This window comes from Oryx dammah, unplaced genomic scaffold (genome assembly GCF_014754425.2).
Source record: "Oryx dammah isolate SB20612 unplaced genomic scaffold, SCBI_Odam_1.1 HiC_scaffold_12, whole genome shotgun sequence".
In the NCBI taxonomy this organism is placed as follows: Eukaryota; Metazoa; Chordata; class Mammalia; order Artiodactyla; family Bovidae; genus Oryx; species Oryx dammah.
Window position 1 is genome coordinate 36,595,638 of NW_024070196.1, and position 18,196 is coordinate 36,613,833.

An 18,196-nucleotide genomic window follows, 5' to 3' on the forward strand; every position below is an offset into this window, starting at 1 on the left:
GCATGTGACATAGTTAAGTGTTCAATAAATATTTATTGAGTTGTATTATAAATGTAGTGAAGCAATCTGTGTTTCATTTGAAGGGGTGAGACACTCTTGTTTATTCAGAAATGCTGTTTGAGAAGATGATTATAAAATGATATATTGAAACAAATTGAGTCTGAAAGATTTTGCTTCTACCTGAAAGAAACAGGAAAAAAATATGAAAAATATAGAAACTAGAAGGGGTCACACAGTATGCTAATTTAGAAAATATCTAAGTTAAAGGGACTTCACATTGCAGAATAATACATAGAAAAATAAAATAATAAACATTCCAAAGGTTATATTCTTGGAAAATTTTCACATCATTGAGTGAAAGAATCTTGATTATAGTAATCTGGAAAGGACAGTGTTTTCTAAGTAGTTATGTAGGAAAACATCTGGAAAATTTGTTTATTTCAGGTTTTGTGGATATTTAAAAATATGAGGACCTACTCTATGGCACATGGATGCTGCTCAACGTTAAATGGCAGCCTGGATGGGAGGGGAATTTTGGAGATAATGGATATAAGTTTGTGTATGGCTGAATTTTTGCTCTATTCATCTGAAACTATCACAACATTGTATGTTAATCAACTATGTGCATGCCTGCTAAGTCTCTTCAGATGTGTCCAACTGTTTGCAACCCCATGGACTGTGGTCCGCCAGGCTCTTTTGTCCACAGGATCCTCCAGACAAGAATACAGGAGTGGGTTACTATGCCCACCTCCAGGAGATCCTCCCAACCCAGGAATCGAACCCACATTTCTTATATTTCCTGCACTGGCAGGTGGGTTCTTTACCAATAACCCCATCTGGGAATCAGCTATAATCCAGTACAAAATAAAAAGTTTTTTTAAAAGTATTATTTGAAAATTGCCTTTAAGAGATGTGTGTGCAGTTTGGCAGAAATAAATATAAACATAATTACACATATTAGACATACTTTGGGTTTTTATGCTTATTCTTGTCCAGCGAGGGATTTCACCTTTGTTTTGACTTGGTCTCCCTTAATCTATTCTGCTGTGAGGAGTCCTTCCTGTATTTGCATGTTCTATGTGCTTGCTTGCCTTACGCTAACTGAGAACCTTACTGTTACATTTCAGGTTATCAAGAGTTATATTTGGCTTATAATGTTTCTCAAGATATTTTAATTCTATCATCCTTAATTGATCTCTACAGATGTTTGGCTTTTCCCCATATTATACCAACTGCATGTCACCTACCTGCTTCAGTGTTAACCTGAGGAATAATTCTGGCCTTTCTGTTTGGCATTTCTGCTCTGTAGCCTAGGTGGTGGTGTAGAATGCCTGTTTTAAATAGTAACCCATGGTCATGTAGGGGATGCTATGACACATTGGTGTCACACACTGACATTCTTGTTAGCGTTGAATCTCTAAACCCTCTCCTATCAGGCAAGACATGAGGCTTTTCCTGCAAGTCTGTGAGATCCCCCTGGGTGGTGCCAAAACATGATATGACTAATCTCTTATATTGGGTTGGCCAAAATATTCATTCATTTTTTTCCACAAAATGGCTCTAGTAGGGCTTAGTTTTCTTGAACTTTATATGAAGTATTTTTGTAAGATTGTATTATGAGCTGCTGTATCATTGTGCATTAAAAAAAAATCAAAATATGTGAATTTTTGTGTAGCAATTTTAATAGTAAATACAGAAGCAAAAACATTTTTGGCATATTATGCTTTATTATCTCAGAAAGATAAAGTGTAACTGAAACACACACACACACAAAATGAATTGAACAGTGTATGGAGAAGAAGGTACTATGATGTATCGACTTTGTCAAAAGTGGTTTGTGAAGTTTTGCCCTGGAGATTTCTTGCTGCGTGATGCTCCATGATTTGGGAGACCAGTTGAAGTTAATGGAGATCAAATTGAGACATTCATTGAGAACAATCAACATAATCAACATTATTTTATGTGAGAGATAACCAATATTCAAATCAAGCATTGGAAATCATTTATACCTGTTTGATTATGTTAATTGTTTTGATGTTTGGGTTCCACATAAGTTAAGCCAAAAAAATAAGCCACTTGACTGTATTTCCATACATGATTCTTTAAACATAAGGAAAATATTCCATTTTTAAAGCAAATTGTGACAGGAAACAAGAAGTGCATACTGTGGGAAAACAGAGATTGTAAGGCAAGAGAACTGAAAAATCACCAACCAAACCAAAGGCCAGTCTTTTATGCAAAATTGATGTGTATATTCTGGGATTGGAAGGGAATCCTCTATTATGGGCTCCTTCTGGAAAACCAAGCAATTATTTCTCAATAAGTACTGCTCCAAGTTAGACCAAATAAAAACAGCACTTAATGAAAAGTGTCCAAAATTATTCAACAGAAAATTCAGAATCTTCCATTAAGATAATGCAAAACCACATATTTCTTTGATGACCAGGTAAAAACTTTTATAGCTTGGCTAGGAAGTTCTGATTCATCTGCTTTATTAACCAGACATTGGACCTTCAAATTTCCATTTATTTAGTCTTTACAAAATTCTCTTAATGGAAAAAATTCCAATTCCCTGGAAGACTGTAAAAGGTACCTGGAACAGTTCTTTGCTCAAAAAGATAAAAAGTTTGGGGAATATGGAATTATAAAGTCACCTGAAAAATAGCAGAAGATTGTGGAACAAAGTGGTGAAGATGCTCAATAAATTTTTTGGTGAGAATGAAAAATGTCTCTTTTATTTTTACTTAAGACCTAAGGAACTTTTTGGCCAACCCAGTAGTTACAGTTGAGAAAAAGAGGTAACAATGAATAGTCATTTCATTATAAAAAAATTGAAAGGAAATGATAAATGCTTAGATATAATTGTTATAACAATAAGAGCGTGAGAATAAATGCTGCCTTAAGAGGAGGTATTACAAATTACACTTTAAGAAGAGGGAGTGAATCAGCACCTTATTTCTTTATTTTCTGTTGTTGAGAAAGCAGGGAGACTGTTGACTTATTTTGAACCCTGTTGTTTTGTGACCTCAGGAGATCTGTCCAGGTTCCCTTCTTCCATTTTCATCATACACTTCCACTGTATTTCTAGCTTCTTTTCTTCAAACCTACCAGGATATTTGATCTCTGTTTTGGACATTTTGTTTTCACTTTCTTCTTTATTATTTAAATCACTAGGTCAATCTATGATTGGCAAGGTAGGTACCATGTATAGGGGTTTAAAGCCCACATTCTGGAATAAGCCTACCCAGTTTTTCAAGCCTGAATCTATTTACTAATTAAGGGCCAAGTGAAATTTAGGGGATGACTTAACTTATTAGTATCTTCTGCTATCAAATGGCAGGATTTTAGAAGTCTCTTCTCATAGATTTGGTTTACAGGTTGAATATGTCAATATTTATGAATTAGAGCAATTTCTGACATAATAACTGCTTTGCAACTAAGGATTAGAATACATTTATGCTTTGCTATTTTTATTTTGCATAGATATCCTGTGGTTTGTTATCTTTTAATGCTTACAATATTTTGTAGTTCAGAGTGTTTCTTCTTTATATAAACATATTGATTATTCCTTCTTTCTAGATTTATAAATTGTTCCATACTCATAAAGATTTCATTAGACAAGGTGATACACAGTTTTATTTTAATATATTACATTTATCATATTTATGTATTCCATGCATAAATGATTTTAATAGCAGTTTTATTGAAATGTAATCTTCATATGATAAAACTAACCCCTTTAAAATTTGTAATTTAGTGGTTCTTGGTATATTCACAGAAATTTTCAGTCATCATTGTGATTACAGTTTAGAATAGTATGACTCCATATATTTTAGAAGTCATATCTCATCATTCCATCCCCTCAGCCCCTGATAACCACTAATCTCTACCTGTATGGATTTGGCTATTCTGAATATTTCATACAAATAGACTCATACAATCTGAGACTTTTTTTTTCCATTTAGCATGTTTTCAATATTCATTTATGTTGTAGTATATATCTGTATCTTTTCCTTTTAAGTAGAAAATTGTTCATATAGAAGTACAATTTTGTGTTTGTCCATTCAACAATTCATAGGTGTTATTTTCACTTTTAGGTTACTTTGAACATTCATGTTCAGTTTATGTATAGTCATATGTTTTTGTTCTTTTAAGTATATGCCTAGAAGTGAATTTTTTATACATATAATTACTCTTTGTTTAACTTTTTAAGGGACTGCCAAACTGTGATCCAAAGTATATGCACAATTCTCATCAGGAAATTCTGAAGCTTCTTGTTTTTCTACACCCTTCCAATATTGTTACTATCCATCTTTTAAATTTTAGCCATTCTAACAAGTTTGAAGTTGTATCTCATCGAGATTTTTATTTGCATTTTTCTAGTGACTAATGATGCTGGATTTTTTTTAATTATGTGCTTATTGCTCATTTGTAAATCTTTCTTGAGACCTACTATTCAAATCCTTTATCCATTGTTTTGATTTGATTAGGTGTCTTTTTAATGTTCAGTTATATAGTTCTTTACATATTCTGAATACAAGATTCTTATGAAACAAATAATTCAAAAATATTTTCTCCTCTGAAGGGTATTTTTTAACTTTTTGAATAGTGTCCTTTGGGGAACAGAAGTTTTTGTTTTTTTAATTAATTTTATTAAAGTTTAATGTATCTATTTTTTTTTTTTTTACTTTGCTTATGTGGTTACTGCAATCTTTGCTCAGATACCTAGTGGTGAGCAAATTACTGGATAGAGACTTAATTAAAAGCTTTGAATCAATATGTGTTCCAGACTTTGGCATGATGCTCTTTTTTTTTTTTTTTTTGATTGGAGGTAAATTGCTTTACTATGTTCTGTTGGTTTCTGCCATACAGCAACACAAATAAGCCATAATTATGCATATATCAGCCCCCTCTTGAGCCTCCCTCCTCCCCCCATTCCATCACTCTGGATTATCACAGGGGATCAGGCTGGGCTCCCTGTATTATATAGCATTTCTCATTAGCTATCTATTTTATACTGTACATATGTCAATCCTATTTTCTCCATTCATCCAACTCTCTCCCTCCCCACTGTGTCCACAGGCCCATTCTCTATATCTACATCTCCATTCCTTCCTCACAAATAGGTTCATCAATACCATTTTTCTAGATTTAATGTATATATACATTAATATATGATATTTGTTTTTCTCTTTCTTACCTACTTCATTCTATATAACAATTCTAGGTTCATCCACTTCACTAAAAGTGACTGAAATTCATTCTTTTTTATGGCTGAGTAGTATTTCATTGTATATATGTAACACATCTTCTTTATCCATTCATCTGTCAACGGACATCTAGGTTTTCATGTCCTAGCTATTGTGAATATTGTTGCTATGAACACTGAAGTACATGTATCAGTTTCAATTATGGTTTTCTCAGGGTATATGCACAGTAGTGGAAACAGTATTTCATATGTAGTTTTATTCCTAGTTTTTTAAAACGTCTCCATACTGTTCTCCATAGTGACTGAATCAATTTACATTCCTACCAACAGTGCAAGAGGGTTCCCTTTTCTCCTCAGTGTCTTCAGCATTTATTGTTTGCAGATTTTTGATGATGGCCATTCACACTGGGGTGAGGAGATACCTCACTGGGTTTTGATTTGCATTTTACTCTAATAATTAGTGACGTTGAGCATATTTCCTGTGTTTACTGGCCATCTGAATGTTTTCTTTGGAGAAGTGTCTGTTTAGGTCTTCTACCTACTTATTGAATGGGCTGTTTCTTTTTCTGATATTGAGCTATGGGATCTGCATATATACTCTGGAGATTAATTCTTCATCAGTTGTGTGGTTCGCAATTATTTTCTCCTGAATTCTGAGGATTGTGTTTTCATCTTGTTTACTGTTTTCTTTGCCTGGTGGCTCAGACAGTAAGCGTCTGCCTGCAATACGGGAGACCAGGGTTTGATTCCTGGGTCGGGAAGATCCCCTGGAGAAGGAAATGGCAATCCACTCCAGCACTCTTGCCTGGAAAATCCCATGGATGGAGGAGCCTGATAGGCTACAGTACATGGGGTCGCAAAGAGTCGGACACGACTGTGCGACTTCACTTTCACTTTGCTGTGCAAAAGCTTTTAAGTTTAATTAGGTCCTTTTTTTTTTTTTTAAATTTCCATTACTCTAGGAGGTGGTTCAAAGAGGATCTTGCTGTCATTATGTCAAAGAGTGCACTGCCTATGTTTTCCTCCAAGAGTTTTATAGTTTCTAGCCTTACCATTTAAGTCTTTATATCCATTTTGAGTTTATTTTGTTTATGGAATTGGCAATTGTTCTAGTTTCATTCTTTTACATTTAGCTGTCTAGTTTCCCCAGCACCACTTATTGAAAAGTCTGTCTTTTCTCTAAGGATAAGGTGTCCATAAGTGTGCAGGGTTATCTCTGAGCTTTTTAATCTTTTTCCATTAGTCACTGTTTCTGTTTTGTGCCAGGACCATATTGTCTTGATGACTGTAGTTTTATAGTATTGTCTGAGGTCAGGAAGGCTGATTCCTCCAACTCCATTTTTCTTTGTCAGATGGCTTTGACTATTCAGGGTCTTTTGTGTTTCCATACAAATTGTGAACTTGGTTGTTCTAGTTCTGTGAAAAATGCCAGTGGTAGTTTGATAGGGATTTCATTGAATCTGTAGATTGCTTTGAGTAATATAGTCATTTCACAATATTGATTCTTCCAATACAAAAAACATGGTATATCTCTCCATATGTTTGTGTCACCTTTGATTTGTTTCATCAGTGTCTTAAAGTTTTCTACAAACAAATCTTTTGTCTCTCTAGGTAGGTTAATTCCTGTATATTATTGTTTTTGTTGCAATGATTAATAGGATTGTTTCCTTAATTTCTCTTTCTGACCTTTCATTGTAGTGTATAGGAATGCAAGAGATATCTGTATATTAATTTCATATCCTGAAACTTTACTATATTCATTGATTAGCTTTAATTATTTCCTAGTGGCATCTTTAAAGTTTTCTATATATAGTATCATGTCAGCTGCAAACCTGGGAGAAGGGAAGGGCTACCAACTCCAGTATTCAGGCCTAGAGAATTTCATGGGGTCTCAAAGAGTCGGGCAAGACTGAATGACTTTCACTCATTGCCAAACAGTGAGAGTTTTACTTCTTCTTTTTCAATCTGGATTCTTTTTTTCTCTTTTTCTTCTCTGATTTCTGTGGTTAGGAAATCTAGAACAATGTTAAATAATAGTGTCAAAAGTGGCACCCTGGTCTTGTTCTTGTTCTTAGAGGAAATGCTTTCAGGTTTTCAACATTGTGGATAATGTTTGCTGTGGGTTTGTGGTATATGGCCTTTATTATGTAAAGGTATGTTGTTGGGAGAAATATCAATAACCTCAGATATGTAAAGAACCTCTTGATGTAAGTGAAAGAGGAGAGTGAAAAAGTTGGCTTAAAACTCATTCAGAAAACTAAGACAATGGCATTTGGTCCCATCACTTCATGGCAAATAGATGGGGAAACAATGGAAGCAGTGACAGACTTTATTTTTTGGAGCTCCAAAATCACTGCAGATGGTGACTACAGCCATGAAATTAAAAGACACTTACTCCTTGGAAGAAAGGTTATGACTAACCTAGACAACATATTAAAAAGCAGAGACATTACTTTGCCAACAAAGGTCCATCTAGTCAAGGCTGTGGTTTTTCCAGTAGTCATGTATGGATGTGAGAGCTGGAGTATAAAGAAGGCTGAACACCAAAGAATTGATGCTTTTGAACTGTAGTGTTGAAGACTCTTGAGAGTCCCTTGTACTGCAAGGAGATCCAACCAGTCCATCCTAAAAGAAATCAGTCCTGAATATTCACTGGAAGGACTGATGTTGAAGCTGAAACTCCAATAGTTTGGCCACCTTATGCAAAGAGGTGACTCATTAGAAAAGACCCTGATACTGGGAAAGATTGAAGGCAGAAGAAGAAGTGAACAGAGGATGAGACAACAGATGGCATCACCAACTGAATGGACATGCATTTGATTAGGCTCTGGGAGTTGGTGATGGACAGGGAAGCCTGGTGTGCTGCAGTCTATGGGGTCACAAAGAATCAGACATGACTGATCGACTGAACTGAACTGATGTTACGCCTACACCTACTTTCTGGAGTTTTGGTATTTTTTTTGTTTGTTTGTTTTATTTTGTTTATCATAAATGTGTGTTGAATATTGTCAAAAAGCTGTCTCTGCATCTTTTGGGGGTAATCATAGGTTTTTATATTTCAATTTGTTAATATGATGTTTCACATTGATTGGTTTGTGTATGTTGAGGAATCCTTGCATCCCTGGGTTAAAGCCTGCTTGATCATGATGTATGATCCTTCTATTGTTGCATTCTATTTGCTAGCATTTTTTCAAGATTTTTGCATCTATATTCATCAGTGATATTGACCTGTAATATTCTTTTTTTTTTTGTAATATCTTGGACTGATTTTGTTATCAGGGTGATAGTGGTTTTATAGAATGAGCTTGGGAGTGTTCCTCCTTCTGCAATTTTTTAGAAGAGTTTGAGGGTTTTAGTTCTTTGCTAAATATTTGATAGAATTAATCTGTGAAGACATCTGGCCTTTGGTTTTTCTTTATCAGAAGTTTTTTGATTATAGTTTCTGTTTCCATTCTTGTGATTAGTCTGTTCATATTTTCTATTTCTTTCCATTTTTGGTTTGAAAAGTTTGCTTTTTAAGAATTTGTCCATTTCTTCCAGATTGTCCATTTTTTTGGCACATAGTTGCTCATAGTAGTCTCATGCTTCTTTGATTTTGCATTTTCTGTTATAACTTCGTTTTCATTTCTAATTTTACTGATTTGAGTCTTCTCCCTTTTGTTATTGATGAGTCTGGCTAATGGTTGGTCAATTTGTTTATCTTCTTAAAGAACCAGCTTTTAGATTTATTGATCTTTGCTACTTTCCTTCATTTCATTTCCATTTATTTCTGCTCTGACCTTTATATTTTCTTTTCTTCTGCTAATTTTTTTCCTTTGTTGTTGTTGCTGTTGTTTTTCTTATTATTCTTTTTCTAGTTGGTTTATGTGTAAGATTAGGTTGTTTATTTGTTTTCTCTTTTTTCTTGAAATAGGCTTGTATTGCTATAAACTCCCTCTTAACACTGTTTTTAGTGCATTCCATAGGTTTTGAGTTGTGTTTTCATTGTCCTTTGTTTCCAGGTATTTTTGGATTTCTTTGATTTCTTCAGTGACCTGTTGGTTATTCAGAAATGTATTCTTTAGCATCCTTGTGTTTGTATTTTCTACTTTTTTTTTTTTTTCCTGTAGATGATATTTAATCTTATAGTGTTGTGGTCAGAAAAATTACTTGAAATGATTTCAATTTTTTAAAACTAACCAAGGCATGATTCTACTCTTTTGGATAAAATATCCTATAGATATCAATTATGTCCAACTGATATAATGTGTCATTTAATTCTTGTGTTTCCTTATTAATTGTCTGTCTCAATGATCTACCCATTTGTATGAGAGGAGTGATAAAGTCCCCACTAATATTGTGCTACTGTCAGTTCCCCCTTTAATAATTGTTAGCATTTGCCTTATGTATTGCATTGCTCCTATGTTGGGTGTGTATATATTTGTAATTTTTATATCTTCTTGGGTTAATCCCTTGATCATATGTAGGGTCCAGTGCTCTATTTCTGTTTTGCATTATGCAATGAATACTTCTACAAGCCTTACAAATCTGTCTAAGCCTTTGTTCTGCCTGTGTAAGGCCTCAAGCTCAGATAGAGAGGAGAAATTCTGTATTCTCTCTTACTCTTAAAACGTAAAGAAAATCTACATTTTCTAGTTGTACACATAGTCTTGCACATTTCTGTGGGTTTCTAGATTCCTGGAATATGCAATCTTTTCAAACCCCTTTGTGGACACCTTCCGGTTTTCATTTTTAAGAGTTTTGATGTTCTTGTTATCTCCATTGCATATCTCTGCCATAGGAAGCTGTAATGTTATACAAATGCTGATGTTTCTCTTCAAAAACTAGCCTTAGGGGCAGGACTATTTACAGAGACTCAGCTCCAAGTCTTGCTCACAGAAAAGGTCATTAAAATGGAAATATTCAGGGAGCTGCTACATAGGTTAGATTGTGATGATTTTCTGAGGATGGGATCTTGGAGGAGTTTTAAATAGGTTCTTCCCCACTCTGAGGTCTGAAGTATGATGATTTTCACTGCTAGTCAAATCACAAAGTTGGTGGTCCAAGGCTTTTATGTAGCTGTGAAGAGAGGGAAACTATCAGCCTCACTGTTCTTTCTGAGAAGCAGCCACTTTTTCCAGTAAATGCTCTATGGGCTGGTGCAAGCCTTTGTCTATTTCCAAAGTTCTGAAAATTTTTATTGAGATAAGTTTTCCCAGTATATTCATTGCCTTTATGAAAGCAAAGCTTTTTTGTCTTTACTGTTTCAGAGGTGTTTCTTGAATTTTATTTTGACAGGAAATGCAAGATTATTTGTTCTTTTTTAATGGTTACGAATGTTTCCTCATAAATTTGAAAGGCCACAGTCATTTTGTCTAATGTACTGGTTGTTCCCAGGAGGCTTGAAAAAATTGTGATCTATTCACATGGCTATAAATTCCATCTCTGAGACCACACTGCTTTAATATTTTTTCCTGGGTAAATATATAATTAAAGGGTATAAAAATTGCAAATGTGAAGAATGTAGTTAACAGCTATTTGTTTAGTTATAAATAAGAAAAAACATTTTAGCCCTTTATTAATTAAAATGTAAGCTGAATTAGAATAAATATGTAAAAATTCAGTTATTTTATATAAGCTCATATATTTCAAATAAATACTAAGAAGTTATACTTTTTTTAAAAAACTTAATTTGAGATAAGTAATTATAGCCCATAAAGTCTTCCAAGTTTATTGAACTAACTAACCGTTAACAGTGGTCATTTCCATAATTTAAATATATTAATTTACTTTTTCTTGAGTATACATTTTTAAAATGTGAACTGATAAAATATATTTTAAGGACAAATGGCTAATTCTATTTAATTTTGCCTTTTTTCTATAGGACTTTGGAGATGATGGGTCCTTGTATATAACCAAAGTCACCACAATTCACATGGGGAATTACACCTGCTATGCAGAGGGCTATGAAAACATCTATCAAACTCACATCTTCCAAGTGAATGGTAAGAAATGTGGGGTTGTTTTAATTGTTTTTTCTTCAGTAGATATTCAAAGACCATCCCAAATGACTAAGAAAGGCCAGTACTTTGGCCACCTGATGGGAAGAACTGACTCATTGGAAAAGACCCTGATGCTGGGAAAGATTGAAGGCAAGAGGAGAAGGGGACAACAGAGGATGAGACAGCTGAATGGCATCACTGACTCAATGGACATGAGTTTGAGTAAACTCCGGGAGTTGGTGATAGACAGGGAGGCCTGGCATCCTGCAGTCCACAGGGTCGCAAAGAGTTGGACATGACTGAGCGACTGAACTGAACTGAACTGAGTTTTATAATTACAATAATCAATTTAATTGCTATGAGCATTGGCCAAGTAGGCTGATAAAAATTTTATAATCAGTGCTTTATTTTATTTATGACTTAATTTGAATTTTTCTTAGTTGAATTGATGATATAGAATTGCATATATGATTCATTAATACACACTAATTAATTCCCATACAGATATACACATTAATTTACGCCATAGTTTACAAAAAGGAGGCAGAAATTTACTAGGCTTTCTGTAGGAACAGCAAGGTGGTTGGTGTGATTGGCATGAATTAAGAGGAGACTGGCAGGAATGACATTGGAGAGACAGCCTCCAGACAGATCACATGAATCCCTGTACATAATAAAGAAATTGGATTCCTATTCTTATTATAGCCAGAATATCATTATATTATAACATTATAATATATTATTACATTAAGCATTTATTATTTGAAATGGCATGTTCTAATTTGTTTTAAAATGATTGGAAGCACTCAGATCTGTTTTTTTTTTTTTTTTTTAATTTAGTAGTCTAGAGGAGAGATAAACATGGCTTAAGATTGAGTGTTAGTGATGAAGAGGTAAAAAGTGGCCAGATTGGGGATACATTTTGAAAGTAGATTTGAAGAATGGCTTGTGAATATGAGAAGAAGAAAGCTTTGAAAAGAATGACCCCAAGGAATTTGAAGGCAGCACTTAGATCTATGGTCATAACATCAACTGCAATGGGGAAGAAGCACATTTGGAGACTGAGTAAGATTAATGGTTTTTTTTTTCCTGTTTGTTTATTTGTTTCAACAAGTTAACTTCTATACAATTATCCAGATGGAAGTCAAGTATGCAGTTTAGTCTGTAAGTCCGAAGATCAGAATGACAGCGCAAAGTTGAATATTTTGATAATATCAATGTGCATAGACTATATTTAAAGTCTTAAATTGGAGCTTGATGAAGTCATTTTAGGATAAGTATAGTTGGATTTGAAGTCAGAGAACTGAGCCTTGGAGCTGAGGTTAACAATTGGAGAAACGAAGACAGAATGAGCACCCTATGTAGGAAAAATATGTCCTATAAATCAAGAAAATATTGGAAAAAGAAGTTTGAAAAGGTTAGGGAGCTTATGGTTTTGTTACCAGATTCTTATAGATCTCACTCCTGCTGCCTGGGTTGGGGAGGGTTCATTTTCTGGTCTGCTAAAGCAGAAAATAATGAAACCAAACCTGAAATTGACAAAACACAGGCTTTATTCAGTGGCCAAAGAATGGAAAAGTGGGAACTAAGTTCACAGATCAACTTCCTGCCTGCCTAATGAAAGGAATTTAATTTTAAAGAGTAAAGACAAAGGAAGGAGGGCTGAGGTGAATGAGAAAACATTTGCATTAGTCTACCAGGGAAGGCAGAGCAGGGTTCCACCCCCTTTTCTACTTTTTTGACCCTTAATGTTGTGTCATGGCCACTGACAGATGTGTCATTTAATATGCTAATAAAATAAAATCAGTGTATAATAAGACTCAGGGTCTGTGGGAGGTCATGTTTGTTGCTATCTTGGTCCAAGCTTTTTCCATTTGTTTTTTGTTTGTTTATTTGTAACATCCTTTCTTACCTCTGGACCCATTAACTTAAAGATTTATGTTAAATAAATCTTTCTAAAGCTGGAGGTTGATGGATTTTCATCAAAGACTTGGAATGGCTCTGGCAATAGTTAGCTACTGTTGGCACTCCACAGAAGTAGATTTAGACCTTGGTTTCTGATGCAAACCCAGTTGTCAACTAGACATGGGTTAAGGCATAGAAATGGACTTTCAAGGAAACCAGTGAAGAAAGCAGACAGGATATGAAGGAAGTGAAGCATGCTTGTTCCCAGTGGTCTCAGATATTTAGAGTAGGACATCCAGAGATAGCAACTATCCTGGAGGACGCACAGTCTTGGGAAGACAGGACAAGGGTGTATGTGGGATGTTTGCTATGTGGGTGCTGCATCCATGATGAAGTGGTTGTTGTAGCAAGTTTGGCCATTGCCTTCCTCTTTGTTGTAATTTTTACTGGCTAGTAGATGAATTATCAAGACTGATGCATTGTGCTTTTTTGTTTATATATATATATAAATATATTAGGTAGAAACATTCTCCAATTTTGTTCTTGGCTAACCATTCATTCCCTGGTGGCTCAGTGATAAAGAATACACCTGCCAATGTAGGAGACATGGTTCCATCCCGGGTTGGGAAGATCCCCTGGAGGAGGAAATGGCAAACCAGGCCAGTATTCTTGCCTGGAAAATCCCATGGAGAAAGGAGCCTGGCAGGATACAGTCCATGGGGTTGCCAAAGAGTCGGACAAGTCTTAGCAACAAAACAATGACAACACTAAATAATCTCTTTTATTTAGAGCATCCTCACTTTCAGCCTGTATTTATCCAGTCTAAGTAGCAGCTGTGTAAGAACTCTTGCTAGTTTGTTGAGCAGTGCATGGTACATGTTCTAAGTGGATCAGGATAACAGGAAAAAGTATCAAAAATATAGAACTGGAGTTTCACCAGCACCCTCTAGAAGTCTGATTTAAAATCTTCATTTTGATAAGCTTCTCAAGTAATTGTGATGTAAAACATGAGAACTATTCTGAATGGTTGCTCTTTCAAGTGTCTGCTTCCCATTCACATCTGATGTAAGTTTCTTACATAACTCACTCATTTGCCATGCTCCAGCTGGGAAGCCAGGAAGAAGGTTTTGAGCCAAACGGCAGGCATTTGTGTCATAAAATGTGCCCTGAGAGGTTCTGGGGAAATGAAGTGTTCTGATTTCATCCCTCCTGTGGATGAACTATTTACTCTGATCTCAGATTTTTCTCTGAAGATGGAATACAAGAATAAAGGAATAATGAGGTCTCAGAAAACACTGTGAATTTTCTGCCATTATCAGGCTTAGCATTACAAATTCAATATTAGCAGTGATTACCTTGATTGAGCACTAAGGTTTTCCTTTTTCTGGGAAGAAAGATTTCTAAACTTGGGATTAAAACTAGTCTTTTCCTATTTTCTTCTACTACATTTAATCTGCTTTGAAATTCTTGGTATAAATGTTTTCATGAAAGGATGGGGTTTGCAAAGAGAAGCAATGATATTATATAGATTGAAAAGGAACAGAGAGAGAACTGTGCCTTGACTGGAGAGTGATGTAGGATTATGAGAAAGAATTTTATAAAAATTGCAGATGTGATTGTCTTTTATGTTGATGTGAGTAATCCAATAAAAATTAAAAGTAGCTCATATCAGAGAAAAAGAGGAAAATTGTAGTAATCAAATCTTTTAAAAGTTGATATAATCAAGTACACAAATGAAAGAGCTGTTCTTTGAAAGATTGGCAGTTAATTTCTTTAAACTAGGAGGAAGACACTGGGGAAGATACTCAGGGAGGGAGCATGAGAAAATCTTCTTTGCATTGCTTGGATTATTTCATGACATGAGGAATGCCAGCTATTGAGGACGCAGAGTTGAGAGCTTTAGTGCTTTGAGGAGAAGAGAGGTATGTAGGAAGGACAATGAAAATAGCAGTATGTAGTTGGAATGTTGTTCAGACCTTTGGGTGTCCTTGAGATGATAAATATCGATATGTTTTTCTTCTGCTGTGGTTGGTTGTGCATTTGCAATCATAGAGAGAAGAGATTTGGATTTAACCAATATTTTATTTCGTCAGGTGAGTAGGTGGGAGAGAGACAGGTACTAGAAATTTAAGCAAGTTGTTAAAGAATGATTATAGTGATAGACCACAGAATAAATGATAAGGTAAGGAAGTGATAGGTAAGACAATAGGTGAGAACATGAGAAAGTGAAAGTGAAGTCGCTCAGTCGTGCCCAACTCTTTGTGACCCCGTGGACAGTAGCCTGCACCAAGCTCCTCTGTCCACGGGATTTTCAAGGCAAGAGTACTGGAGTGGGTTGCCATTTCCTTTTCCAGGGAATCTTCCCAACCCAGGGATCGAACCCAGGTCTCTCGCACTGCAGACAGACGCTTTACCTTCTGAGCCACCAAGGAGAAACAAATTGAAAAATTAACTGGGATATCCACCTTGGTCAAATACTACTAGTACAGGATACGAGAGAGAAAGAAATGTAAAACCTTCACTCAGAACGTCTTTTTAAGATATCTGGCAATTTCTGTCTATTAAAAATACACTTTTTTAGGTCAAGCATATATAAAGGAGTATATGGACCATTAAAATGTGATAGATGTTTAGAAACCCAGATGTTTAGATCTAACTTTCCAGTTCTGGCCTTAGCTGAGAGGGGGAAAAAATGTTCATCAAATTCAACCACAACTGACTAAGAAAAAGAAAACCCCTTTGTTCTACTGCAATTTTTATCAACTGGGGAAGCCAATAAGTGTATTTCAAGGATCATTTTTTCATATTTAAGCTTATTTGAATAAGTAAAAATGCTGGGTAGAAAATGTCTTATGCATGTATTGGTAATAGATTATCTTCAGCAGCTGTAACAAACAGGCCAAATAACAGGGCTTGAGGGAGATACCAATGTGGTTTTCTTATGCATAACAGAAGTCCAGATGAGGTGGTTCAGGAGGGCAATCCCACAACGCCATCACCATGTTATGCTTCCCCTACCTGTGCTTAGCATGTTGTTTCCTTTCTCAGTGTTTCCAAGTGGAGGTGAAAATTCTAGTCATCAATTTCACATTTCAAGGAAAAAGGAAGCAAGAGGAAGGAAAATAGTGCCTGACACCAAGAGCCCATTTTTAAAGAAACTTTAAAGAGAGTGCCAATAATAACTGCATTGGCTCTCTAAATATAGAGATTGCAAAAGATGTTTCTTTGACATTGGGGTTTTGCCATTCACAACATTGAAGTGTTCAATTATTTAAAAGGAAGGAAGGAGAGAATAAATATTGAGTAAGTAACTAGTCCTGTTTATCACAAAGTATGCTGGTATGTCATATTATGCAAAAATAATAGAATAATAACTTTATAATAAAATATTTAGAAATGATAGGACTAGTTAAAAATAACATCCTGCAAGTGATTTGTTGAAATGTGGTTTGTCTCTTTTCTTGATGTTTCCCTTTTCTTTATTTTATATTTATATTTGGCATAATAACTTTAAAGGTATGATTTGTGTATAAGTAAATATACTAAAATTGAGATCACTCAGAACAGTTATAAGCCGATAACAAAGGAATGGTTGAAAAGGAACTGTGACACTGAAAAATACAAGGAACATGCAAGGAAATGCAAATTAGACAAATAGCACTTTTATGGACCCAATAAATCTCTGAAACTAATTTAATTCATTTTGCATTCTCCATCCACTTTTTAGAAAAGGTTAAAAAGAACTTTAGAAAATCAGGTTTTCATAGGAAATTTAACATATCTTAACAGTTTGTCAATTAGTAATAAAAATAAAATATATTATTGATTAGCATAAAAACTTCTGCAAATACCACAAGTCATTGGCATTTGTTAAAGAGAGTTTTTGAAGTGCAAAGTCTATTTAAATATCCCAGGGTGCAGGCTAAATAAAAGTCTATCAATAGCCCTTTTTCTTTTCAAACAATACAAAATTAGATTATTGAAATATGAGAGTGCTTCTGTGTCCTTGCCAGGGGAAACATTATGTATAAATCAAAGGAGCTTGACTCTACCAGTGGAATTCATTTCATGCTTTTCTTTTTCTTTTTACACAAAGCGAATCGTCTTTAGATCTTCAGCTTAAGATACAGAATCTATGAAATTTTAAATGTCATTTGGTGTTTACACTACCTTCTGGGCAGAAAGCTCGTCCATATTCAAAATAGACCCATATGCATGCAGTTATTTCTTTCTTGTTTATTGTTGAAGACCTCACACATAATATCAAGTGGATATTTTCTTACTCATGTCAAAAACTTCTGCAAAAAACTGCTGGCTTTATAGAATGTCTATGTAGAACACCCCTATTTTTCTCCTTCAGAGTTTGGAAACAACAGTTGGAGTTAGTTATATAGCTATCAAAGCATCACCTTCATTACTGGTAAAGCTTTGTAGCTAAAGCAGCTTAAGTCTGGAGCAACAGTGGCCTGCTTTTTCTTCTATCATGAGATTGAATTTCCTCACCCAGTCTCAGGGAGGCTTCCCAGCTAAGATTTTAGCAAGGACAAAGTAAAGATGGGAATAAAACCTTCCTGTGAGTAGTAAGGTCCAGAAAGAAGGGAGCAAAAAGCCAAGTTCTTCCTCTCTCTTCCTCCCACTGTGAGTTATCAGAGGATGATGAGAGAGAGGTTTTGAGAGTTACACGGGCTCAGTTATTCTCTAACTATGGTTCTTGGGCAAGCAGCACAAACAACTTATTTTATTTTTAATATTAAATTTTTTTTTTACTTAAGTGTAGTTAATTTACATTTTTGTGTTAGTTTCAGGTGTATAGCAAAGTGATTTAGTTATACATAATGCATGTGAAAGTGAAACTGAAAGTCACTCAGCAATGTCCGACTCTTTGTGACCCCCATGGACTATGTAGTCCATGGAATTCTCTAGGCCAGAATACTGAAGTGGGTAGCCTTTCCCTTATCCAGCGGATCTTCCCAACCCAAGGATCAAACCCAGGCCTCCCGTACTACAGGCAGATTCTTAAAAGAATATATATATTCTTTTTAAAAAATTTTCCCATTACAGGTTAGTCCCAGATATTAAATATAGTTCCACATGCTATACA

General features: G+C 35.0%; 1 protein-coding gene across 2 annotated transcripts in view; it reads left to right on the plus strand.

Moving 5' to 3' along the window:
- Window positions 1-18,196, plus strand: part of FSTL5 (follistatin like 5) — a 902,259-nt gene that overhangs the window by 678,432 nt on the left and 205,631 nt on the right. For both annotated transcript variants that reach the window (XM_040250565.1, XM_040250564.1), the window contains exon 8: window positions 11,073-11,193. In XM_040250565.1, the coding sequence (XP_040106499.1) occupies window positions 11,073-11,193 (121 nt within the window). The remainder of the gene's footprint in view (window positions 1-11,072; window positions 11,194-18,196) is intronic.